This window comes from Astatotilapia calliptera, chromosome 8 (genome assembly GCF_964374335.1).
Source record: "Astatotilapia calliptera chromosome 8, fAstCal68.1, whole genome shotgun sequence".
In the NCBI taxonomy this organism is placed as follows: Eukaryota; Metazoa; Chordata; class Actinopteri; order Cichliformes; family Cichlidae; genus Astatotilapia; species Astatotilapia calliptera.
Window position 1 is genome coordinate 29,576,244 of NC_137429.1, and position 27,095 is coordinate 29,603,338.

Genomic DNA, 27,095 nt, shown 5'->3' on the forward strand with positions numbered 1-27,095 from the left:
ATTGTTAGAGTAAACAACACGGCCACTGAATGTGCAAATACAGTATATCAAAATTAGGCATGCAAATCCATCCATGCTCTTCCACTTATCTTTATCAGGCTCGCGGGGGCTGGAGTTTGTCCCAGCTACCATAGGGCGAGAGGCGGGGGTGCTCTGTGGACAGATCTGCTCACAGGGGAGAGAGACGAGCACCCACATCCACACCTGTGGACGATTTAGAATCACCAGGTGACCTCCCCTCACCCTCAGCTGGTGGCAGCAGATCGTAGGGGGCTGCTTGGTTGTTGGGGCCTCTCTGTATCAGTATAGAGGTCTTTACCTTTCAATATTAAATGCTTTGGGACAACTCATTGTGATCTGGTGCTGTATAAATAATATTGAAAGGAAGTCAAATGAATACACACTTCATGATAAACCACATGACTACAATATACACACTGACACTACACAGTTTGCCACATGAGTGGTGACTGAAACAGGAAGGAGTGTCAGGTTGGAGGGGGCAGTGCTGACTGCAGAGGAGTTGTAACACACACACACACAATGCAAATTCCTCTATTCTTAAATCACTCATGTTCACACAGAGCTCCCCGTTCTTTAGTAAAAACAGTCGTGTGTCTCTCACTCTCTGTGCGCTGCAGCCTCAGAGAGTTTTATTTCTTTCTTTTTGGAGTTGGACAGGAAGAAGAGAGTGGGAGGGGGCGGGGACTGCAATCTGTTTGGCATAAACGCTACAATGAAGTCAGTGTTTAGTGGGCCAACCCAGGCTGCTGCTCAGTTCTGTGTGTGTGTGTGTGTGTGTGTGTGTGTGTGTGTGTGTGTGTGTGTGTGTGTGTGTGTGTGTGTGTGTGTCTGTTACTAGAAAATTGTGGTCTGAAGCTGAAGAGCAGCAGCCAGATAATAAAACTGTTTGTGCTGACTCACCAATCTGACCAAACGATGCACACACTGTGTTTCAGATCTGTCGCTCCACCTTTCTGCAGAGATGCTCTCTGTTACTCTCACGTACAGCAGAGTAGAACTTTACTTCATGTGATCATTAAATGCTCCTAAAATGCTTCAACAGCACAAACACAGTGGACAGGAGCAAGCTTAGGAGGCAAGTGCTAACCACATAGCATGCTTATCAGTCCAGTATCAAAACAGCCGAGTCATATAAACCACAGAACAGATGCTGTCCCGCTGCCCCAATTTATTACTAGAGCACCAAATACAGATTCATCTGTTAATAATAGAGCCGACCAAACACAGTTTCCTTCTGTTAAGTGTAAATTCACTTTGAAAAGTCGAGTCTGATGAAGGGGATATGGGGTTTAGGAGCTCAGCAGGAACATCCAATGGAGATGTGGCTGGAAACCACAAAGTACCAAGTATTGGGTTTCATGGAAGCTGCTGCCAGCCCGAACCGTTGATGGTGTCATGAGGGGACGTTCAGTATTGTTCACATTGCAGGATCACTTCTGTGTGTTTAAAATTAAGAAGTTTTCTTTGTTTTCCTCCATGAATGTGACTGTTGGGGGAGGAAGGCAGCAAGCAGCTGACACACCCATTTTAATAGTGTTCAGCTGACAGCCTCAGAGCAAGTTTCTGGCTTTATGCCCTGCAGTGTTCCTAATACAAAAGCTGCTCTGTGCTGTTGCACAGTCACCTGCTGTGTCTGACTGAGACTTGTGTGGGAGACTATGATGCAACGTATGTAAGAGCGCCGTAAAACCACGTGTATAGAGTCAGCACTCAGATCTGACAAAACAAAAGCTTTGGAAGTCTGCTCGTCTTTGCCAGCTTACATCACTCATTCAGTTTTGACTGCCGTCAGAAAAAGGAGTCAAATTGTTGCTGGACTCGAGTTAGTTTCAGAACATCGTTTCAAACTGACATTACTGCAGGTTTGAAGCTTCATACTGACTAACAAACCAGGCAACATCATAGCCCCGCTGTTCACACACAGAGAATAGTGTGTGCGCTCACTGGGATGGATTACGAGTTAGAGGAGTCTATTAACAGAGGTCATTAGTCATCAGAAGGACAAACTCTAGAATATGAGACACGCTGCTTTCCACTGGGCTATTTTTAGGCTACACTGGTTTAATTTGGAGTTAAAAAAGGTTTTGAAAGTAGAGCACTGCAGCAGGATCAGAGAGGGAGGGGAAGGAGATGAAAGAGAAGGTGAAATGAAAGCGGCCTCACTTCCTGCCTCTGTGTCTTTTTGACTCCTGCCACTCTTTATCTGTGAGGAGACGTACACGGACGGGTGCTCACACCCAGTTCTTATCTCACAGTTTTGTAAACAGTAATTAACAATAGAGAAGATTATAGATGATCTCATATATGAGAAAACGCTCAGAGATCAGAGCAGCTCTGAGCTGTCTCAGCCCGTCACCAGGATAAGGAGCAACTCGTCTTATTTGATTGAAACACCAGTAATCCGTTTTATTCTGGAACATCTCAGAATGGATCGTTACTACACGAGCTGTAGTGCACATAAGCTCCTGACTGAGCTGCACGGAGCTGTGAGACGGTGTGGTGTCTGTGGTTTGGTTACTCGTCGTCTTTTAGCATCCCTTTGTGTCTGTGATGTCTCTGTGATACCTGTTACCTTTTTACTGTCACAGCAGAAAATCTGTTGTTATAGAAAAACGTAATTATTGATACTTTGAATGTGTTACAGCGAAGGGATAAAGAATAAAAGAGCACGTAGTAGTGTGCAGAGTGAGGGCCTTATACTGTGAAATCAAAACGAGGTCACAGAAGAGTAAAAACGAACACTTTGTGGTACAAAGTGTACATTAATACATGAGTCGGCTCAGAGGGATGAGCGGGCGGCCGTATGATGGTGAAGAGCGGCGAGCTGCAGCCCTTGGCCGCCCTTCCCCTCTCTCACTCTGCTGTCCTGTCACTCTTCACTGTGTCTGTAAATAAAGCCAGCAAATAATTTAAAAATAAATAACCAGTACACTAGATCTAAGAAACTACTCCAACAAGGTGTCATGTAGGGATATGTGTGTGTGAATCTTTCTGGTATTTGTTTCACTTGGTTGTGGCTCGGTGCCACTGACAGTAGAGCTTCACAGCTGTATGAAACATAATATCACGTCTTTCAAAAACACTTCATTTTTTCCTGGTTTCTAGTTTCAGACTGAATCTGGTTTTTTATAAACATCATCAGATTTTGACAGGAGTTGGATTTTTAGATGTTTTCAGTCACTGCGGTGAGAATCCGCTGATGTCTCAGCCATGGTGGTAATGCTGGCGCTTTAGATGCTGCGTCCACACTGGGCGGGATTTGCTCTGATGATGTTTGATGACTTCAAGTGACGAAGAGAAAAATAACCAGCGGCGATGCGAGATGGTCCCGACTTTTCTCACCTTGGAGGTGTGCGGTGACTGCGAGCGCCAGGGCAGGATACGATGGCTGACACATGACCTGCTTTTACAGGATTACCGAGACAACCAAAGGATGACACGTGTGCAAGTAACTGCCATCTGCTTCAAAGCCACCTTTGACGAGCAGTTTGCAGCTTTATATAAATAGTTTCAGCGGTCATCGGGATATAAATAAACTGAATGCACAAAACAACAACAAAGAGCTTGTATCTGTGCCCCAAAATAAGGTCGTTAAAACCCTTTTTCCTGTGCAAGTTTCTGTCATTGTAGTTACTACTGCTGACTTCACCCACAGAGTTCAGCTCCCCGTGCTAGCTCTATCATGTTTCTGCTTTAGCTTTTACCAAGACAGGCCTTTGCACAAATAAACAAGCACTGCTACCCTTCCCAGAAGTCTGGACTGAGGGAGGAGACTGCATTAGTTAGTATTTAATCCTTTAACAGCCTCATGTTCAGTCATTAAACAACAATGCTGCTGTACATCGTGCTAAAGCTCATGTAGACGATCAAAAAGGCACGTTTTTGTTGACACGACTGCTGTATGAACACGCATGAAAACATCATAAAACACTGAAATGTAATGCATTAGAAAACCTTTATTCTGTAGATATGAACTGAATTAAGCAGGAAAAGTGTCTGAAGATTATTCCAGGCTTTTTATCTGAACCCACAACATACTGTGCGAGTGACACATCCATCAGAGGAAGCAGGGATGTTAGCAGAGGCAAAATCAGTCTGTTATTACAGACGGAAAAATCCAGAACCGGAAAGAAGGATCATTGGATCTTTTCATCACCCACATTCCAGCAAGTACAGTATGATGATCCCAGTCTGGACTGAGCACAGGGTGTGAACCATTCATCAAGGAAGAGACGTCTAGATTAGACTTTGCAGAAGATCCACGAGCTAGCAGCAGCCTGTGCAAGAAGGACACGGAGGCTCTGACACACTGTGACGTGTGGGCTTCACTTACATAACTCTTTCTTTTCTTACATTTAGGACTTTTGTGGTCACGTTAATAAAGAAATGTAAACATTCTAAAGAGTTATTAGCTTTTGAAGTTGAAATGAACACGGTGGCACCGGTAGCTGAGAAACCATCGTCTGTGTCAGTCTGGTTGTTTCTGAGCTGGCTTTGACTCAAACACATGTTTAATCATTTGCTGGTACTTGTTGGTGTCTTTAAGGATGAGGTGGACAGTCAAAGCCCAGTGTTAAGAGACAACCCTCAGCTCCACGAAGAAGTGAAAGGCTGGCTCAAAGACCAGAAGGTGCAGGAGATTTTTATGCAAGGTAAGTCTTTGTTTGGACTGTGTGGTCGCATTTTAGCATGCCGTCTTATTTCGCTAAAGCTCACCACGTCAGTGACATCGTTACTGTAATAGTTGTTGTATAAGGAACATGCAGTGGGACTATAACTGCAGTGGGAACTGTTTCCTGTGGCTCGCAGGTCCCTACTCATTAAATGGCTACCGTGTGCGTGTGTACAGACAAGACTCGGCCACCCAGTGGTTCACTGGTATCATTACACATCACGACCTCTTCAGTCGAAACATGGTCGTTATGAATGACCAGGTACGTGGATGCACTCACACACAGTTATGTGATGTTATTATTTAAGTAGTTTTACACTGTGTGAAATGGATCGAAAGGATGGGACGTGTGACCTTAACCTGAGACACACCCCTCTGTCTTCATCGTGTTTAAAATAATAATCATTTACAGACGTTTCATCTGATTTCATCTGCTATTAAGAGACAGAGGCAAAAGGAGTGGAGTTTGACTTTTCCCGTTAGCCTTCAATGAAAGCAGGCATGAATCTGACACCGCCCAGTTACTGATTTACACTGAAATCAGATTGATACCATAGATGGATCTACTCAGTCTCAGAAGTGTTTGAATCTTAGTCACCTCAGAGTCAGAGGCCGTTTTGGTGTATCTACTCTGAGGCTGAAGGATACCTGTAATGGTTGGTTAGCAGTCCGCAGATATTCTGTTCTTGCTATAGACCTGTACATGCAGAGTAACGTAAATACTCTAATGATGTTGTTTACATTTGCATCTGTTCATCATTTGATATCATTTGAATTCTCCAAGATACGAGTGTCGAATGAACCTGGTGTGTGTGCTCAGGTGCTAGAGCCTCAGAACGTGGATCCATCCATGGTCCAGATGACCTTTCTGGATGACGTTGTTCACTCTTTGCTGAAAGGGGAAAACATCGGCATTACCTCCAGGCGCAGGTCGCGATCCAGTCAGAACAACAACGCTGCCCACGTGAGTACAGACACAGAAGCAAATATGACATACAGTGATAAACTATCTGTCACCTGTGCTGTAGGTACTCAGTGAGAAATTAGAAATGAGGAATAAAGATGGATTGTATGCAAAATATTGAGTTGATGAGGGTGTGGAGTTGAGACGAAACACACAAAGCTGTAGAATAGCAAAGATTGGTGTACTCATGACTGTCGAGCTGAATGCATCCAGCACGTGGCTTTTGGTGTTGTTTCTGTTAGCGAGCAGCTGCTGCTTTTCATCTAATCTCAGCATCATCTGCATCCTCCTGTGTATCTGTCCGTGTCAGAGACATTGGTCAACACAGATCTCTGAACGCTCCGCGTCGTCATCCTTATCCTCAGCATTCCCTGAACAGGGCTGTGGCTCCGAATCTTCCACAGAGCTGTTTGACCAATGTCCTTCCTTATTTTCTGTGTTCACCGTATCTTTAAATTGCCAACTTTGCCTTTAACGTAAAAGTTTCTATGAACCTCGCCTAAGAGGTTAGACACTCAGGCGCTCTGTTGTTCTGCTCACCTCTCGGCTCCGTGTAATGTGCCTGCGGTGTCAGCAGGTGACCATTAAACTGTGGTGATGTAATGTCAAGTTGCCACGTACTCGTTTGAAGCAAGCTGGTGTAAGGAGCTAACGTTGAACTCTTAGCCAGTCCCGCAGTCAATAACAACATTTCTCCTTGTCCCACATTTTCTTTGTGTTCATTTCATTTTGTTATTTTTCTTTTTATTATTTTTTCCTGTTGTCGTTGACATTTTAAAGATGGCGGGAGGGAGACCCGGCGGGACCACTGGCAGCACTCAGGTACCCCAGAACCCCCACTGCTACACCACCTCCCAACCCTCCAGTCCTACACTTTCTGCAGTAGAACAAAGCTGACAGACGTCCTCTGTGCTCAACATTTTCACACACCCCTAAATCTAACTCAGGCCCAGGGTTGTACTTACAGTGTGAAGCGCCGTGAAGCGATTACTGTTTTCATTTGGTACTTATAAAAGAACAAGCTGAGTATCTGCAGTGGAGCTCTAATTCCACACATCTGCACTGAGATGCAGTCTGGAGCCAGCGTCACACACTGGGACAAAGCTGGAAACACGGTCAGTGATCAGCTTCAGTGGAAGCGGACTGATCTGTCTTCTCAGTCTTATAGGTTCATTTCTGTAAGTCAGGTTTTATTAAATACTACTGGCTGCCTCAGCAGGCACTCGGTCACATCAACTATCAATAGTTTTACTCCATTGGTCTTTTGGACTGCTCGTGGAGTAATCGAATAAGCAGACAAATTAAACTCTGTGACAGTGTTTGTTAAATGAATATAGCTGACCTGCCTAAATCATCTGAAACGTGTAATATTCGGCCATTAATTCAGTTTAAAACGTTTTCTGTGAACACAGATTGCATTAAACCTAAATCTGTGCTCTGCAACGTTTCACATGTTCATTAAAAGAGTAACCGGGCCAAAGTGCTTCTCACAGCGCCATCTACTGGCTGCTTTAGCCTCCGCCACACCCCGGGTAATATAGCTGCTCCCAGCTGTGACGGTGTGTGTGACCACAGAGGTCAGTGCAGCAGTGTGGGGTTGCTTTTTGCTATGCCTTTCACCAAGGATTAGATCACGTGATTCAAGAACTACCTCTCACAGACACTGAATGTGCTGTGCATCATGTGCCTGGCTGTAGGTTCTGTCCTTATCAAAGCCACGGTTTGACCGCTTTAGCACGTGTCCCTCTCACGGTCAGCAACGGGACAGAGTGAATAAACACACTGGCACAGCAGCCTCCAACATGTCAGTCAGAGTCTGTAGGAGTTGTGCTAACAGGAACAGACTAAGATCGACCACACGGCGCTGAATGTCAGTGTTTGTCAGCTTCTAGTGATTACGGGGAAATAACCACGGGCCCATGTTGGTCATGAAAAGTGGATAGGTGCTTAGTTCAATGACTCACTCTGAGGCAACTTCATTGACCTGCTGACGCTGGGAATTAAGGATAACGCTGACTAATGGGAGAGAAAGGAGCGCCCACTGCCACAAACAGGAAGTGAAGCCGCAGCCTGGTAATGAGGCCTCGGTGTCAGCCTTCACAGCGATGGAAACAAAAAACTCCTAAAGACCTCATTTCACTTATTTCACTTACAAATGGTGACGTTCTCGTGCAGCACAAATGTAGCCAGATCGGCATCACTGTCATCTATAATGAAAAACATGTCGTTTTCCAAAGCAGAGCTAAGCCTAGATAATCACATGCAGCTCGTTTATTGTAAATACAAATTGGACATTTAGCAAATTTAGTTCCTTGTAAACATCTTGTGAATTGCACTGACTGCTGTGTTGCATAGTACTCTGCTGCATGCGTACAGTAAATCGTATTGAGCAGGTGTGCTTTCAGGGACAGGGGTTATCAGCGTGCAGACCCCTGAACACCTTCAGCAGAAATAGATCAGCAGGTGCAGCATTGTCTTTTACTATACTGGTTACAATCATTTGAGCGTACTGGTTTGTAGGTTTTCATCTACTTTACAGACAAATGCACCTTCATGTTCTCTGCAGCTCTGGGACCTCGTTACCTAATATACCACAAGAAGCAGAATGACAGTGTCTTTGTTGCTGTGCGAGAGTCACAGTATCAGGATGTGCTGGGGCAGTGATGCTGTCACTGATGAGCTCTCTCTAGCCTGAGATCAGCTCACTGCCCTGCACTCTGCAGCCTATAAAACCCAAGTTAAGGACAGCTCCAGTCATCCGTGTGTCATCTTCCATCACTGCTGTGGGGGCATCATAGCAATATTGTCCTTCCTGTCTGCTGTGGGTCATTTGAATGACAGTAGGCAGTGACCCTCAGTTGCAGTCGGGGATGTTAACTTTGTGCTCTTTCACACCAACCCCCCAGCAGACTGATAGTGTTAGCTGTGCATCTTCACCCACCAAGTTAAGTAGTTTAAACTTCACTGACATGATTTCACATATTAAACTAGGCAACTGCATAATAGCTACTGTCTACCAGAAGCTTCTGTGCTGTCACTGGGACCCAAAGCCTGTCGGGTAACCTCAACACTGCACAGATGGAGGTTTGTTCCTGTCCACGTGATAAATAGGAACATTCTCTGAAACTAGAAAGTACAAAGTAAAGCCTGATGACTCCAGCCTGTTGCAGGGAGTGTTCGTGTCTGTGGACGTTCCTCTGACTGAAGCTAAACTCAGGCGTGTTTTAAATTAATTGCAGAAGTATATCAAGCAGTCATACATATCTGACTGTCGTATAGATACCATATAGAAGAACGGTGTGTTTGTAGTAGTTGTTTCAGTGTTCCTTTCTTACCTCATAATCTGTACAGTTGCTTCACACCCATGGTAGCCCAGTTACTTCTTTTGTTTGTTGATGTCATGTGTAAATGTGTCAGCCAATGCTTGATTGTGTGCAGCATACAGCCTGCCAGCCGTAACAGTGAAACCAGACAATAGAATCTGATGTAGACTTTACTGATGTTGTTGAGGTGCACGTACTGGTGGGTAAACTCAGACTTGTGTTTGTGATTCTGTTCATAAATTGAATTTGTTATTTATTTCTGTTTTCATTCTTGCAGAGTCATTACACACGAGCCCAGGCTAACAGCCCTCGCCCCATCATGACATCAATAGGCCCCAACTCTAAAGCCTCACAGGGCATGCTGGCCTCCCAACAACTGAGCCAATCGCAGCAGAGTCAGCAACCGGCCAGCCAATTACACCACTCGCCTGGTGGCAGCGGGCGGGAGCAGAGAGAGCAGCGCATCTCTCGTTCTTCCAGGAGGAAGGGATCAGATAGCAGCGTTCCAGAGGAGGAAAAGGACCGAAGAGAAGAGCCCGCAGGGCGAGGTGAGTCGGGTTTCATCACAAGAGAGCTAAAACATGCACACACGTGAAGGCATTTCATGGAAGCCACTTAAAACTCCAGTTAGTGGTTGTGGTAAAAAGCCCAGTTTCATGTCATATTGAGAACAATAAATCGAGTCAAACAGAACAAATATCATGCCTGTGTCTCAGTGAAATCACAACAGCATAAATGCTCACCTTTCACAAAGTGACTTCACCAGAATGTGATGTCACGGTGGCTTTCCCCATCTTTTATGTACAGTCTATGACCTTAACCTAACCTATGGAAAAAAGAAGCAATTTTTGGTCGCTGTGCAAAGGTTAGCTTAACGTAAGACTCGGACCAGACGTTAGATGTTAGATGTATTATGCACCATCATATTTAGTTTGTAGGTTTCTGTTCAGGAAAGTTTACTTTTGCGCCTCACCCATGTGTGTGGATCTGACCCAGTTTAGTGGCTAAACCAGTCCAACCTCTCACTGGCTCTGCGGCGATTACGGTCATGGTCAGACTGAGGTTTTACCTCCAGTGCTGAATATTAAAACTGTGCATTCTGACAGCCCCTAACAACATGATGATTCAACAGTCCAACATATTAACAGAAAGTTGTGTGTGTTATGTGACTGTGCAAGTGTTCTTGTCTCTTTCCTTAACATCTGAGCAGCAGCTTGCCTTTGTTTGTGATACTGAAAATGTTTCAAATGTCTGTAAAGGAACCCAGCTACACGACGATCTGTCCAACATAAATCTGTCGCTACCACGAGTCTCACACAGGTGCAGAATGATCCCACCTGTTTGTCGTTTGTTCAGAGCCCAAGTCCAAGGTGAAGCAGTCTGCGAACAAACGCAGGAAAGGTGACGAAGATGAGAAGAAGGCGGGTCCAAAGAAGCCGAAGACCGACATGACATCCGATCTGTCCGAGAGCAGCGACTCAGAAAATCCTCACAATAAGAGAGCCGCCCACTCCTCTTGCTCATCTTCTTCCTCCACCTCCTCATCTTCCTCCTCCTCCTCCTCTTCCTCCTCCTCAGAGCCCAACTCTGAGAACGAGCTAAAGACTCGCAGCGACGTGAAACCAAGTGCCATTTCTAAAATGGAGGAGGACGAGAAGCCGCTTCTGCAGGGACCCGAGACCAACGATTCCTCGTCTGTCATTGGCCGCCTGTCTCCATGGGCGGAGCTTCAAGCAACAGAGGATGTCAAAAAGAGCGTAGTGAAGGAAACGAGCAAAATGTTATCAAAGGAAGACGAGGAACTGGTCGCCGTAACGCAGATCACCCAGTCTCCACGGCAACAGACGCCGCTGATGTCTGATGTTGTCCAGGGCGGCGTTCTGGAGAACAGCAAGAACACTGTGAAAGGTGAGCTGCTGCAAGTTTCTCATCTCTGACGACGCTTCAGTGTTCTTACTTTGTTGTGTTTTGTTTTAGCGTCGTCTCGATCCCAGACGCCGTCGCTGTCCCACCTCCACAGCGCCGGTGTGATTGACATCACAGATGACGCCCAGGCCACCGTGCACCGCGAGAGCTCAGAGGCTGTGTCGGCACTGCTCGCTTCCGAAAAGGCCGAGTCCACGGCCCTTTCACCTTACCTCTCTCTCAACCCTTCACCCGTCTCATCGCCTCCTGTAGCGCCGTCTCCCTCGCCATCGGAGGGAGGCCGCAGGACGGAGATGGAACCTCCCGTGCAGCATCAAGGCATCTTGGGAGGCGGCGTTACGGCGACTAAGAGCGTAAGCAGCAGGCTGGAGTTTGCGTCCTCTGAGGTCATCAGGTGAGTGCAGACAACGTTTTAAATATTTCAGCTCACGTGTTTTTACCTGATGCTGGGACGGCGCCCGAGCGACATGGATGCCTGTGACAGAATGAAGCGACGTACGAGTTTACATTGATACAATAGCTGTTATCTCAAGGTCAGGGGTCAGAGGTCAAGGTTTCTGAAAATCTGGTGACTGCGATAATTCGAGATCAAGGCGACATATTCTATTGAAATTCATCCCGTAGGTGTGGTGCCTGAGCTGCGGCTGTAAAAACATTAATGTGGTGGTGATCCAGCTGTGGAGTGGGACTACTTTTCCCAGGGCCTTTTCCTTACTCCAAAACCAGGAGTTGGACATATTTCCGGTGCTGTTTGATCGTAGAGCTCAACAACAACAACAACAACAACAATCTTTATTTATAGAGCACATTTAAAAGCCTTGGGCATACCAAAGTGCTTTACATAAAACAATAAAAAATAAAACAGTTCACACATCAAATACATAAAGGTAACGAATTATGTTCACAGATAAAGCCACCAATAAGAGTAAACTGCAGCACATAGGTTATAGCAAGGTAAGACTGTACCACCATGATAAAAGACACCAATAATGGAAAGAAAGCAGAGAATTTAATACAATAGGTCAATAGGTCACTGCAAGCAAGCTCAACCACTGCTGGATTTGTGGGCCTATTTTAGGAGAGTAAAACACCTTTTTATATTAAAATATTAGCAGTCAACACAAGTTTAGCAAACACAATGGATCTCTGGTCATCAAAACTAGAACCACATCTGGCACAGCTGTGATCGCGGCCTGCTCTGGCTCCTAGCTACTGCACATTTGTGGCTTTGTGATTCCCTAAAACCTGCAGATTGAGGGAGATACTGAACTTTGTTTTACCTGGTATGCATAAATATATATTCTTTACGTATGTGTTTATTCCTCCAGTGTGCTTTGTGTACCAAAAGTATTGCTCACTTAGCCAAGATGTAGGGCAGCGCACTGGATGGTGGATGTCACTGTTAAATAGAGCAGCCCACTAGGACCCCTCTGTGTTTGCATGTTTTTGCCATTCATGTAGACTCTTTCTGGTTACTGTAGGCTCCAGTGCAAAGACATGAATGTTAGGTTCCCACCTTCTCTCGCCTTTTGTAGCCTTGAGATAGACTAGCAGCATGTTTAGATGCACCCTGCTGTTTCTCCTGTCACACTCGGATAGACCTGTGACTAGGCTAACAGGAAGTACATGGATAGATGGAAAATGACCTGGTCGGGTCAGGGTTAGACAAAGTGGACTGAGGATCTGAAACTGAAAAAGAAACGTGCCCCAGTCCTGGATCGTAACTGAATGCAATCACAGAAACCTGCCCTGGACCACATGGTGATCTGAGGACTTCTCTCAACGTTTAACTTTATAGTCTTTCAAATATGGTCAACATCATACTTGCTTCTTACTTTTCCTGCTGTGCTTTTTTCCCAGGCCTGTCACATCTATAGCTGAAAATGTGTTGCTGGTGGAAAAGGAGAAAAATGTCCTTCCTCACCATCATCTTCATCAGCAGCAGCACCATACACTACAGTCGTTCCACGCTGGCATGAAGAGTCCCTCTTTATCTGAAGAGACAAGAAAGCACCCTCAGCAGCAACCAGCCTCCCACAAGATGAACACGGTGCTCCCCCCTGACATATCTAAACCTCAGATCAGCTCCAGCCCAAACCCCGGCTCAGCTCACCTGGACTCCCTGAAGCAGAAATCCCGCCCCGACAGCTCTCAGAGCCCCTCCTACCCCAACGCAAGTCAAGCTGATCTCGTCAAAGCTAAGGCCCACGCAGGCCTGGCGGACATCTCTAAACCTAAACCTAACACCTCCCCCGAGGTATCTAAACATAAAATGCTGAGGTACTCGGATACTTCCCCGCCTCCACCGTCTCGTTTGCCAGTTAAAATAGAGTTGGCAGAACCTCTGCGGTCTGGCTTCAAGCCAGTGCGGCTAGAGTCGGGCGCGGTCAGTACGAGCAGCAACACAAAGAGTCCGCTGATTATCAAGAAGAATGAGCCCTTCACTGTTTACAGAGACCCAGCTCTGGTTCGCTCCGACGCAGAGAACTCCGCCTCTGCAACAGTCTCATCCAATCACGTGGCAGCCTATCTCCATCCCCACCTGCACACGTTGCACTCCCCCCACTCGCCCTGCCTTACCCCTGCGTCACACCCCCACGCAGCTTCCCATCTCCTTGCTCCTGCTCACACCTCCGCCCTGCCTCACCCACACCTTTTGCCTCCCACTGTGCTCCCAGCCATGGCCCCTCCTGCAGCATCTCTCCACCCTCGACTCGACTCTCCGGGAGGTCTGGGTCACCTTGCTCTGCCCCACCAGCAGCAGTACCTACAGGTGTGCCTCCTGTGTGCTGCAGTCCTGTACTGTGGAGAAGAGTAGTGTCTTTGTCTTTTTACCCTCATTAAAGAAAAGCTAAAGATGCGTCTGTGTGTTTCAGGGCCAGGGCCACCATTCGCCATCTCTTCTAGCCCAAGCTCACAGCGGGGCTGCAGGACTTGGTCTGTACCCAATCCTGTGGCAGTACCCCAACGGAACGCCAACGTCCTACCCACCAGGGCTCAACCTGGGTGGACCCACGGCTAAGTGGGTCCACCCTGAAAATCCTGTTACTGTGAACTCTGAGGCCTCTCTCAGGAGGGTAGGTGTACAGGAGCACCCATGTCAGCGTGTTTGTGTTCATATTTCCACTGGTGAACAAAGATAAAGGATGTGGTAAAGGCGAAGGAAAGATTTGGTTGGCAGAAAGAAGAAGTGTCACCTTTAAGCTATAGTCTGTTTCTGTTATACGACAGTTCATTCAACAGGATGACACGTGTCCATATGTCCATATTTATTTTATCGAGATGTCTGTTTCCAGCGTGCTGACGCTTACAGTGATTTACCCGTTTTGATGTTCAAAAGTTCGCTGCTGTGGTTTCCAAAGGCTGGTTTTTTCTTTAACACTGGCAGATGCTGTTGCTCCCCTGGTTTCCTATAAGCCTGTTGGCCGTGAGCATGATGTGTGACACAATAATGAAATAAGACGCTCACCTGTAAAGCCCAAATGCACGTCGCTGAGCTCTATGGATGGATCTGTGAAAGTCTGCACCTTCCTAAAATGCCAGCACTACAACGCTACATTGATCCTAGTAATAGCAGTAGTACAGAGCTTTGTGATACCGAAGCCTGCCACCTTGTGGATTATATTTTAACAACATACAACTGGCTGGTGTGAAAGGAATTATTCTTTTAGTATTTTAATGGTGTGTAGCGCTTGTTCAGTTTTATGTTTTAGTCGTCTAAACCATTATTAACAGGTCAGGTGAGCGATCTGTTTCTGGAGCTGGTGCCAAAGTAACACCAGTTGTGTGTTCATTCAGAAACGTAGACTTTAAACTGACAGCCTTGAAATGTCCACTTTCACATTTAGCATCAGTAGAATGGGTGTAAAAGAGCGATATAGCATCTGTTTCTGAGAAATGCAGACGATTACGATGCACCTTACACCTCCAGTTATTTCTCATTTCCAGCAGGAGCTTCACTGGTGACCAGAGGTTTACGTGACCTTTTGCTGTCTTGCTCTGTGACCTCAGTAAAGACATGTGACTTATAAATCACAGGTTGTTAGCTAGTGAGCGTGCAGCGTCCCTCAGATCCACAGTTCGTGTTCCCGGGATTGTGACGCGCTGACGACGTTTGGTTTTAAAAAGCTGAGCAGACTAAAGTCCTCCCTGTGTGGAGTGGGTTCACCGGTGGGTGACATCGCAGTGACTAGTCCAATCCAGGGAGAGTTTCTGGCTTCAGGTTGCATTAGTCATTATTCGTAGTCCGTGGAGGAAACCTGGGGTCGGACCCCTTCATGTGGAGGCTGATGACATCCAGCAGCTTGTTCCCTCCATCTGTATTCCAGAGTTTGGTGTGATTGTCAGAGTTTGAGTGTGATTATTAGAAAGTGCTGTGTGTAGGTGTGCGTTGTTGAATGTGACTTAAAACACTCAAAGCAACAACACAAATATGTTTTAGGTGAGCAGAAAAGTGGAATACAAGGCCTTTATTATCAGTCCATATCAGCCCATTAACCATTTCATGTTGATTAGAGGAAACGCACAATCAGCTGACAACACCTGCCACCTTCTTCTTTTATCTTTCGGCCGCTCTCTTCATGGGTGGATCGTTACCTTCATCTCATCCTGTCCCTAGCATCCACGCCCCTCCTTTGAGCTCCTCCCCTGATCAGCCCTGTATAGTGATAATACACAACCCTGCATGTGTCTCTAAAACGAGGCGCGCTTCCAAAGGTAAAAACACATTCGTTAACCATGAAGTGAAGGATGGTCAGAGCTGAGGACGACTGACGTGACACCTTTAAACTTGACTAAATATATTCAGTAGTTTTAGTAAACAGGCTGCACAAACATGTTCCAATCATATATATGAAACATGCTGTGAGAAAAAAACTATCTAAACATTTACAGTGTGATTCATGACATGTTTCAACATTATTGCTGTTAGGTCAGACAAACTGGCTGTCTGTCAGTATCTTCATATTCATAGCATATCATGTGATACTTAACGCACGATACGATATTATCACAACACTTAACGCACGATACGATATTATTGCAATTTTTAAAATATTTTGCGATATTCAGATTCTGAACATAAAGTTAAACTTTATCAATATTCATTTTATCTAATATCAAAGTCTCACACTCAGTCTTTCTCTCATTTCAGTTTTATTGTTGACAAACTGAACGGTTTGTATTACAGTCTAGTCCAACTTAACTGAATGCAACCATCTGGTACAATTATAGCTATTCTGAACTATGCAATATGAAAACTATGCAGCCCCTTCAGCAACTGAAGAATTTGAAAGTAAATTAAAACAAAATATAATTTTACGTTAAATAAAAAAGTTTTAAACTTAATTAAAATAAAACATGTCTTAAATTAAAATAAGTAAACTGTCATGTTTATTGCTGCCAAAAAACAAGTTAAACACATTTGGACAGTGTCAGGATTGTTGCTCAGAAAAAGTATCAACATGCTCTGAAGTCAGAGCACAAAAACCTTTTTTGTTACAAAATATCGATTTCTGCTGTCGCTGTATCGATACATTATTAGCAAACAAAATATCACGATACTACACAGTATCGATTTTCCCCCACCCCTAATGCATTTATAGTTCCTGTATCGAGTATTACTGGTTAAAAGTAATGAACTGTGTTACCCACACATGCGCCAAGAGAGCCTGAACCCTGTTCAGCTGGAACTGAAAGCTCATGTCAGGTTCGTTCACCCAAAGGTGAATTACAGCATCTGTTAAAGATACTTTCCACTCAGGACCCGAGACTTTTATTTTCATACATGTCCTGGTTGAACTGGATTGTTCGTCATACTAATCAAAGCTGAAATAAAGCTGCTTTTCCCAGCTGTGTTGTTGGACCTCTGATGAAGAAGCCTGTGTTAAAAAAGCTACCGGCCAATCAGACGCGAGTGTCTAAGGCACATAATAACCTCCCCCCATTATTGGTTGGCCACATGTTTCCTCACGTAGTTTTTTGCCATGAGCAGAATAACAGTGGTGTTTTTGTTTGTGTGTAGAATGCTGCCAGTCCATGGCTCCATAAGACTGCTGCTGCTGACAGTTTGGGAATGCTGAGCCACGTTCCTGTCCGGCCAGCCAGCGCCGATGCCCACCGCCCCCCCGTCAAGATCGCCCACACGAGCCCTCCGTTGTCAAAGACCAGCATGGATCTTCATAAAGAGTAAGCAGAAAGATCAGTGCTGTAGTTAAAGCTGCACCGTCGCTCTGTCACCAAACCCGCGTTAATACTGATGAAACCTGGAATCATTGTTTCTCTGCATTTCAGTGAAAACTGAAAATATGAACTTGTGAAAACAAAGAGCTGCTGATGTTTGATGGGTTACACCCTGCAACACCAGATGAATGACACAGACCGACAGTCCCACAGTAGCTGATTTGTGTTTCCTACCTGTGTTTGTGTCCTATGGAGGGAAAAGCTCAAAACGTTAGAGGAGGTGATGGCGAGGTAAATCAGGCTCAACAGGACAGATTATGGATGGTTGGATTAAGTGTTGACTTAAAAACACTTAATTAACATAAAGATCGTAGTTTGGCCACGTTGCCATTGTGACTTGTTGTTATTGAAGAGTGGAGAAAATCCACGCTGAGGAAAAGAACTACTTCCTGTCAAACCAGACGGTCTCGCAGGTCACGGTACTCTAAGGAGTCTTTAAGATTCTTCATTCTCCGTACAACACAAATGTTTGTGTTTCACTTCTTACTGAACCTCACACATGAAATGAAAACGTGCACTGAGGGGAAGCAGGAAATTCTTTGGTGGCTTCAATATGCATTAAAAAGTTAACTACTGTGGGTAAAAAGAAGCACAAAATATAGGAGCCGCTGAATATTTGCTTTGGACATTTGAACTCCTCTTTACTTCAAAAGCTCCGTGTTCAGAGAGCTCTCACAGAGCAGACCTGAGGTGGCTCTGAGCTGCAGGGAATACCTCAGATGAAGTGGCACTAATGCCGTACTGAAGCTGTCATGAACCGTAGTTCAGCACACAAGCTGGACCCAGAAGCAGAGACACACGCCAGGGTGCACGCAAAAAACTTTATTTTAACTAAGGGTGTCCCGGAAGGGTCAAAGGAAAACACGCCAGGTAACTAGAAAACCAAGGGACCGGGAAATAACTCAGGAACGCCGTAATCGGGACTGTGGGAGGCTGCAACAGAAAGAGGAAGAGGCTTACTGGGGAACGGAGAAATAACAGCATACGTGGGTAGAGAATTAATCTTACGGTCCAGACGGGGCCGTGGGAACCGGAGGGAGGGCTGAGGGTCCGCGGGGAAACTCCAGGTGATTAGAGGAGACGAGTGCCAGTAGTGATCCAAAAACTCCAGGCGGGCAGGAGAGGGCTCCAAACACGCCGAGCTGTTACCTAAGCGCACAAGGAAAGGGTTAGCGTTTGTTCCAGCAAAAGAGAATTTCGCAACCACCTTCACGTGGAAGCATGTTACCGCTGAGAGGCGACTAACGGACTGGCGTGGAGCAGCTGGCAGAGCTGGGTTAAATGGTCCACCTGATCGCCTGGGATGGGATGCAGGTGTGGAGTCGACAGCCACACGCGTGGGCGTGGGCATCCCATCAGCTCCTTGGACACCAGCCGCGGACCATGACAGAAGCAGTCTACCCAGAATGCCATTCATTCAGCAGCTTGTAGCCGCCTTACACAACCAACATCACTGACTACCCAACACAAAACATGGCTGAGGTTAAACCATCCATCAGTTGTTTCTGAGTCATGAACACTGACCTGCACACACACAGTTAGATCTTTCCAGTAGGAGCAGTTGTTGAAAAAGATGGTAAAAGCTTGTTTCATGAAGTTGAATATCTGTCCTGTCCGTGTGCAGAGATGTGGATAAGAAAGGCTACGTGGATCCCATGAGGACAATGACACTGGCACAGCTGAAGCAGGAGCAGACAGACAGAAGTCGCACTCCAACAGGAAAAGACGTCCATCTGCACCGCCTTTACCTGGATCCCCACAGCAAGGCCCGTCTGACGAGTCCACAGGTACGTGGCTGCTCGCACACTCTCCTGATAAACACTCACTTTTAAAGCAGATGGAAGAAAGGCGGGTTGAGAGTAGCGGACACATTCAGGCATCAGAGTCGTATATTTGTCTGTCATGTGTAAATATTAAAGCACATGGGCCATATCAGCGCGCTACCCTGTTGTTATCACTTTGTTAAGAAGCAAAGCTGATGCTGCACAGACACTTTCAGCTAAGCTTGCATGTCAAATGCCTTTGCAGACATTTATTTTCCACTTGATTAAAGTCTATGGATCGTCTGGCCCTTGCTTCCCGTTTCTCAGTGTAGCCCTCATTTAAACTGACTGTGATGGCCGTGGTCTCTGTTTTAGTGACAAATGTAGGAGAAAGTGTGAGAAGCGTTTCTTGCAGCGTTTCTGTTTTCTTCTCAGGAGGCGCTCCAGGCAGCAGACCGCGCCTGCAAATACAAAGAGGAAAACCGTCAAATCCTGAAGGAGAGCATTGAGGTCGCTCCCTTCACGGCTAAAATACAGCGCTCCGTCGACCCTGCGATGGACAGGGACAGAGAGAGAAGCAGAGATTCGAGCTTTTGTGTTCGGATGCCGGGTCTTCCCTCGCCAAGCCCCAAGACTAGCCACGCCCTCACTCATACCATGCAGTCAGAAAAGAGCAACTATTACACCACGCTGTCTAACAGTGTGGTGAATGAGCCTCCCAGACTCTACCCCTCCAAAGATGTCGGTCCTTACTATGACAAAGTGTCGATGGGGGCCCCGGGGGTCGTGGCCGGTGTTGGGGCCGCCGTGCAGAGCCCAGGAGCTCTGTCGATGAGCAGCTACCACACCAGCTCCAAAAACTCCCTCTCCAAGCCCCCTCCTCTCATCAAGCACCAGCCGGAGGGAGGAGAAGGTTTAGCGGGGAAAATCACGGAGCAGCTCAGTCAGCAGGTGACCCTCGTTCAGCCGCAGCATCAGCTCCACGCAGGCGTAGACAGGATAGACCGTCGCAGCCCTGCTATTTCTCCTCCTTCCTCCACGTTGTCCTCTTCATCTTCAGCCTCTAACCAACACCATCACCATCATCACCTGCAGCAGCAGCAACAGCTCAGGGCAATGCCATCTCTCCACCGAGCACCTGTCTTCCATCCACCCACACAGCACGCGCTGGAACGCAAAGAGGCTGCAGAGAGGGAAAGAGCCGCGCACGGTGGACGCCTCTCTCCTCCAACCCTCACTCCCATTCAGCCAGTAACTGGTAGCAAAACATCAGCAGAGCAGCAGAAGCCCCCCACGTTGCTGCCAGAGCTCAGGGACATCAAAGGTCACGGGACTGCTGCTGCCATCACCTTTGTGGCCTCTGCCACCCCCGGAGAGATGGCGGCTCCATCCGCAGATGGGTGCAAAGGCAGAGACTTGATCGAGGAACGAGGAGGGGTGTGCTCTGGAGATAAGGGGTTCTCTAAAAATAAGCCCCAGTCGGCAATGGCATCGGTCATTGTGCGATCGTCTATAAAGTACGACAGTCCCGTTGGTGCTAAGAAATCTGGTGCTCTTATCCACAAAGAGCTCCCCCAGGGGAGGTTCTACACATCGAAGTTTCAGGACGAATGTCCACGAGAACCTGCAGCAGGTAGGGTCATCCAGCCTAACTTGAACCTGGAGGGTTATAAAAAGACTCCTGTGCCAGGTGTGTCAGGACCTGTGGGAGCCGGTGCTACAAACTCTGTGTGCAGGACTGCCATTTTAGTCTCCTCAGCTTTTGGCTCTCAGAGTAAAACCAGGAGCGCTACTCCTGAGCCAGTTTACTCGGCTCGATGTGACTTTGCAGCGCTCAAACCTGGCACTGGGGGTCGGGTGCTCTGCCATATAAGACCAGAGACGGAAAAGGAGCTCCAGGAGGGCTTTGGCTCACACGCATCTCCAGGCGTCTCTCTGAATCCTGCGAGTGTAGCAGGAGCACCCCGCCCCAGCCCAAGCCTTACCCCAACACCTAGCTCAATCTCTGGCTCGAGTCAGCCTTACGCCTCTTCGTTTATCCACCTCAAGAAGCACAAAGCTGCTTTAGCTGCGGCACAGTCCAGAAGCAACCTTTCTACTCCTCCCTCGTCAGTCACAGCTGAAAATTCTTCCTTAACTGTGGATTCCACTGAGAAAACCCCCATTTCCAGCTCCCCGCCTCCACCTGCTACTAGTCAGGCCTCCTCGGTCTCGTTTGACAGCAGCAGCAATAGCTCAGCGAGCAGGAGTACCACACCAGGCAAGTCAAGTCCCCTGCTTAATGGCCAGTCCCTGGGATCAGCCTTACCGAGCTCTGCGCAGCCCAACAACTACCACAAGCTGAAGAAAGCCTGGTTAACCCGGCACTCCGAGGAGGACAGGAACACCGCTACCACTACAAGCTCCAGTATGAAAGTGGAGAAAAGTCCGAGCACCACTACCACAAGCAACACAGCAGCAATGTCAGAAATGATCAAGCCCTGTACCGTCAATCTCAGCGCCTCCACCTCCAACGAGGTCGAGATGAGCAAAGACATTGGAAGCAAAGGTGACAGAGACAGACAGCCTGAGGACAAGTTGGCCGGAGCTCCAGGAGGCGGGGAGGAGAGAAAAGTGGGGTCAAGGAGGGTGAACAAACGCACATACGAGTCTGGTTCGGAGAGCGGGGGAGATGATTCTGACACCAGCGAGAGCAAGATGGAGGGCCGAGCCAAGCGTCAGCCTAAACCGACCTACAAGAAGAAGCAGAACGACATGGCCAAGAAGAAAGGAGACAACGACAGAGAGGAAGACGACGTGAAGCCCAACGGCATCTTCAGATCAGCCCGAGAGAAGACTAAACTCAAACTGGCCAGCAGCAGTAAGTCCTCGCTCGTGTCTCGCTGTAGGTTTGTGTCACTGCTGTTAGGGAGCATGCAACAGTGTTTTTGTCACAGCAGTGCAACTGGGAGCTGTGGGGGTAACATTTACACAATGAATCAGTGTTAGCCAGAGTCTCTCACGTGTTCTCGGGAAGCTCGAAGGAACAAAACTGTGTAACAGATCAATGAATCATCCTCCTCCTGAACATAACACGGGCTATATTTGCAAAATGAGCAGCTGCGATCATAAACTCAGGGAGTAGTTTCGCCGTGCTCATACTCACGCACACTCTAAAGAGTCTGAATATTCTTTCTGAGCACAGCTTTAGTATTTCTGCATGGCTTCACTTTCCAGAAGCATCATCGTGCATGTTATACAGAGTCCAGGTGAAGGTGTTGTTTGATGTAACAATTACATTTATAAATGAGTATAGGTGTCTGACACAGCCTGCAGCTCAGCCTGGCAGGTGCAGTAAGGTTTCCTTCATTATGAGCTTCTGCCTCTTTTCTGTTATTATTCTTTTGTAAGTATATTTAAACTTTCGTGGCACTGCAGGGACTGCTCTTAATTCTGTTGTTACAGTGACAGTGAAGATATTCTGATACACAGGAGTGACAGTTATGACCTCCCAGCTTTAGCTTCATTATCACATAAAAGGTTGTTTGTGTAGATGCTAAACAGCATGTGTGGCATGAAGCACCCATGTGACTGCTGGTCTCATATGTTCTATCAGAGGATATAATATTCATTCTTTCTGAAGGGAAACTGCTTGGATGCTTTTCTTAATCAAATGTTATTTATTGAAGTCACATTACTCAGAGTGATTTCTGTAACTTCAGATGAGAGAAAATGTGGCAAAGACGTGAGCGCGTCTCCATCTACGCCCTGCTTATAAAGAAAATCTCCTCTTTTATCTGATGTATTTTCTGTGTTTCTCTTGACGAGCAACTCTATGTTAATATTTAAAAATGAAGCGTAGTCACAGTTAATGATTATGATGTTATGCATGTTAGATGGGATCCCTCGCTCTGTGCTCAAGGACTGGAGGAAAGTGAAGAAGCTGAAGCAGACGGGAGAGTCCTTCCTGCAGGATGATTCATGTTCAGAAATTGGCCCCAACCTGCAGAAGTGTAGGGAGTGCAGGGTGGTCCGCAGCAAGAAAGGGGAGGAGCCCGCTCACTCCCCCGTCTTCTGTCGTTTCTACTATTTCAGACGGTAAAGCACTCACTCTATGAACTCTCCTGCTTTATCTGTGCACTGGCTCCTTCGTAGAGTGGCACACCTGCTGAGATTTACCTGAAATGATCCGTCCAGGTCATATTGATGTTGTTGTTTCCTCTGTGGTAATAAAGTCTTTGTTTGAAGCAGGCTGCCTGGGTGTTAGACAGTTTCACCCATCCTGGCTAACACGAGTCAGACTATTGAACTTTGTGTGTAACAAGTTAACAGTTGTTTGTGACATCAGGCCTCTTTCGTGCTTCTGTTTGAGAGTAAAAGCTGCTTTAGTGCGTGTGTCTGTTTCTGCAGTCTGGCACTTTAATGCTGGATTCAGAGTAACGTCATGTTTAAAACTACATGCGCTTTAAAAACATGTCACACTTTTGGTTTTTTCTCAGCTATTTGATTAAGACTGTAAGGACAAAATAAGCAACATTTGTTTTTTTGTCACCAAAAACACGTCCGAAACCAAAATACAGTCACGCACAACCTTGTTTGAACATTTTTATAGTAGATGCGCTTCTTTCATCAGCTTCCTCTTTGGACAGCCAGCCTACACGTGTGCACCACCTTACTGAGATAGCCTTCATGTTTCTTCTCATCTAGGCTTTCCTACAGCAAGAATGGCGTCATCCGGATGGATGGCTTCTCCACTCCAGACCAGTTTGACGATGAGGCCCTCAGCCTGTGGGTCCCGGGGCCGATGGAGCAGAGCCACCTGGACCAAAGCACAGCCAAGTACATCCTGAGCTTCATAGGAGACAAGTTCTGTCAGATGGTAGCAACAGAGAATACTGCATCCAGCTGGATTAAGAAGGATGGTAAGTTTTCTCAAAAATAGTGTCAGAGTTTAGATGAACACGTCTTAGCGTGTTTTCCTCTGAACCTTTATCGTGTGTTTCAGCCAAGCTGGCGTGGAAGCGAGCAGTGAGAGGGGTGAGGGAGATGTGTGACGCATGTGAAGCCACACTTTTCAACATCCACTGGGTCTGTCAGAAATGTGGCTTTGTCGTCTGCCTAGACTGCTACAAGGCCAAGGAGAGAAAGAGCTCCAAAGGTCAGTGTGGCTATTTGGACAGTTCACCAAAAGTCAGAAGCAGTTGAACCGGAGTCTTTTTCAGCAACATGCGCGTGTATGTAACCTTTCTCTCCACTGTGTCTGAGTGTGTTCACTGCGGGACTTTTTTCTCTCTATGATCAGATAAAGAGCTGTATGGATGGCTAAAGTGTGTTAAAGGCCAAGCCCACGACCACAAACACCTCATGCCCACCCAGATCATCCCTGGCTCAGGTACAGTCCATCCTAGCTCTTTGTGTTGCCATTTCCCTGAACAACAGCTGGTGTGTAGTTTTATGACTGAATGATACTTTGCAGCACAATTATTTAATATTGTGTGTTTGATTTTGATGTTTCAGTGCTGACAGACTTGGTGACGTCCATGCACGCCCTGAGAGAAAAACACAACATAAGCTCTCACTGTCCCTGTGCCAGCAAACAGAACCTTCTCACCAAACTGCCTGCCACCAACGGAGTCTCACAGGTACCACACCCTCTTCCAGTCAATGACATCCTGACTCACTGTCAAGACTTTCTGAAGAGGTGCTGAATTTAAAATGTGCAGAGTTCAGGTCAGAAAAACCTGTTAGCTGTGCTTTTGTGGCAGGTCGCTCACTGCTGAAAAGCAGCATAGTGCGATGCTGCCTGTGATTGTTAGTGGTGGTAATGTAGAGTGAGATGGGTGCATGGCCCAACACGCTGAGAGTTAGCTGAAATGATCATGACATGTATGTTGTTCAGTATCACAGGACCCCGGGCTTTGGCTTTCTTCAGGTTTGTAGTCACATTTCGATATAGAGATAAAGGCCTGTGTGTTTGCTCAGCAGTGCGTACACACTGCAGATCTACTTCCTCTGACATTGGATTTGTGTTACATTGAAAACGCTTGTTCTCTGCCTCTGACTCATTTCATTAATTTCCATGATACAGAGCAGAACATGTAATTCCACAGGATGGTGCAGCAAGTCAGTCTGGCCTTGACTGCAACACAAAATGATGAATCGCAGATGGTTTATTTATACAACAGCAGGCGCCTCAAGGTGCTTTATACTGTTCAGTTCAGTTCAGTTCATTTTTATTTCAAACATTTCAAACATGTGCCTTCACAATCATTACAAAATATCATTCCATTATTTGTTTGAAAAGGAGTAGGCTGAAGTATTTACTTATTTGTCCCTACCCCCTCAAGTTTTACCTCTCATTCATTTAATTTTTTTTTGTCTTAAATTAAACAAACAATATATGAAACATATAAACATATGAAGTAAAACAAAACATAACATACATAAATCAAAAACAAGAAATTAGCAAGCCCCACCACAGTATAGTTTCTTTCATATGAAAAATACAGAATGTGTATATTTGCAGATACACAAGTTATGGAAAAACAACAATCCAAAAAAAACCAAAAAAACAAAAAATACTGTAAGGTAGACCCTACAATAATACATACAGAGAAAAACCCAACAATCATATGACCCCCTATGAGCAGCACTTTGGCGACAGTGGGAAGGAAAAACTCCCTTTTAACAGGAAGAAACCTCCAGCAGGACCAGGCTCAGGGAGGGGCGGGGCCATCTGCTGTGATTGGTTGGGGTGAGAGAAGTAAGACGGGATACAGACATGCGCTGGAATGATAGCTCATAAGACAGATATGTTAAGTGGGACCACTGGAACATGAGTGCTGTCACCAGTAAACCACATTTGCAAAGAAAAGAAAAGATAAAATGGGATCAAGAGAAAAGAATAGCTTTCACCAGTGGGCATGACTCGTAAAGCAAAACAATAGATGATAGATATCGATCGGGCCATTCACAGCTGTAAGCACTGACCGTGTAACGTCATTGACAACGTTTTCTAAGTGATAGGTAGGGTGGGGGCAGTCTTTTATGACATTGTTATGATGCTACCTTTGTGGCACAGACTAGATCAACATGTGTGGGTCGCTGTGGTCCACTGCTGAGTGAGAGACACAGGACCTGCAGCCGACACCAGCCACATCATGGTTAATAGCTTTAACATACAGAAATGGCATCATCGGTCCATCAGTTCCTGCACTAGAGTTAATCATAGACTGTGGTTTAGTAGTAAGTGAACCGAAAACAGGTGCTATTATCTGGGCTCTTCTATCTAATGAATGGTGGACTTTAAGCAGGCTTAACAGTAGTTTTCTAACAGCTTTGTGGTTGAACTAATAATACAGTAGCTGTGTGTGGTGATCATAGCTATCTATTAACCCGTAACCCAGGGGATATCAATACTGTGGACAGGCATTTTGCTTGGTCACTGTTTAAATAAAGTTTATTCTTCCTCTGACATGAAGGCTTTGTGATTTCATGCAGTTAAGTGAGTTCATCCAACTGTTCCTTCTGTCCAGGTTCTGCAGAATGTTCTGAATCACAGCAACAAGCTGTCCCTGGTGAAAGCTGAGCCAGGCTCTCTGCAGACCTCTGACCTAGGAGGAGTTAAGTCAGAAACTAACGGAGGAGGTGGTGGAGGAACCAGTCCAGGTAACGACGGTGCAAATGCTCCCATCACCCCGCCAGAGTCCCAGTCGCCTCTGCACTTCCTGGCAGACTTGGCAGAGCGGAAATCCAGGGAGGAAAAGAAAGGTGAGAGGAACAGAAGCCACAAATTATTATTAATAATCCGTCCACACCATTAACTCTTTAAGTTTAAATGTTTCGCTGAATGTGTAGTTTGGCTCCGTCCTCTTTTTGTAACAGAAAACAAAGAGTCGGTGGTGCTGGGTAAATCTGTGAAGGAGGACAAAGAAGGGGACAGCCTGGAAGTCCTGCAGCAGTGCAAAACCCCCTCACTGGGTAACAGTACAGAGCAGGGCTCCACACTCAGAGATCTCCTCACCAGCACAGCAGGGAAGCTGAAGCTGGGCTCCACTGACGCAGGAATTGCCTTTGCACCGGTCTACTCCGCTGCTTCACAGGTACTGCTGTGTTCAGTGTTTAAATATGATTCATACAGGTATAGCCACTTAAAATGGCCTAAACAGCAGATATGGCGATGTCTTGTGTAGCCACCAGGGGGA

The 27,095-nt window shown here is 46.3% G+C and overlaps 1 protein-coding gene across 5 annotated transcripts in view; it reads left to right on the forward strand.

Annotated features, from left to right (window-relative positions):
- jmjd1cb (jumonji domain containing 1Cb) overlaps nucleotides 1-27,095 on the forward strand; it is a 116,599-nt gene that overhangs the window by 82,042 nt on the left and 7,462 nt on the right. For 2 of the 5 annotated variants that reach the window (XM_080305681.1, XM_080305682.1), the window contains 18 exons: nucleotides 4,571-4,676; nucleotides 4,834-4,958; nucleotides 5,517-5,660; nucleotides 9,261-9,531; nucleotides 10,340-10,891; nucleotides 10,961-11,303; nucleotides 12,770-13,682; nucleotides 13,786-13,986; nucleotides 16,932-17,095; nucleotides 18,774-18,936; nucleotides 19,348-21,772; nucleotides 22,788-22,989; nucleotides 23,599-23,813; nucleotides 23,897-24,049; nucleotides 24,194-24,283; nucleotides 24,409-24,533; nucleotides 26,427-26,661; nucleotides 26,749-26,993. In XM_080305681.1, the coding sequence (XP_080161807.1) occupies nucleotides 4,571-4,676; nucleotides 4,834-4,958; nucleotides 5,517-5,660; nucleotides 9,261-9,531; nucleotides 10,340-10,891; nucleotides 10,961-11,303; nucleotides 12,770-13,682; nucleotides 13,786-13,986; nucleotides 16,932-17,095; nucleotides 18,774-18,936; nucleotides 19,348-21,772; nucleotides 22,788-22,989; nucleotides 23,599-23,813; nucleotides 23,897-24,049; nucleotides 24,194-24,283; nucleotides 24,409-24,533; nucleotides 26,427-26,661; nucleotides 26,749-26,993 (6,672 nt within the window). Of the gene's footprint in view, nucleotides 1-4,570; nucleotides 4,677-4,833; nucleotides 4,959-5,516; nucleotides 5,661-6,440; nucleotides 6,483-9,260; nucleotides 9,532-10,339; nucleotides 10,892-10,960; nucleotides 11,304-12,769; nucleotides 13,683-13,785; nucleotides 13,987-16,931; nucleotides 17,096-18,773; nucleotides 18,937-19,347; nucleotides 21,773-22,787; nucleotides 22,990-23,598; nucleotides 23,814-23,896; nucleotides 24,050-24,193; nucleotides 24,284-24,408; nucleotides 24,534-26,426; nucleotides 26,662-26,748; nucleotides 26,994-27,095 lie in introns of all 5 variants that reach the window. The other 3 variants (XM_080305680.1, XM_026177542.2, XM_026177543.2) reach the window with 3 other exon arrangements.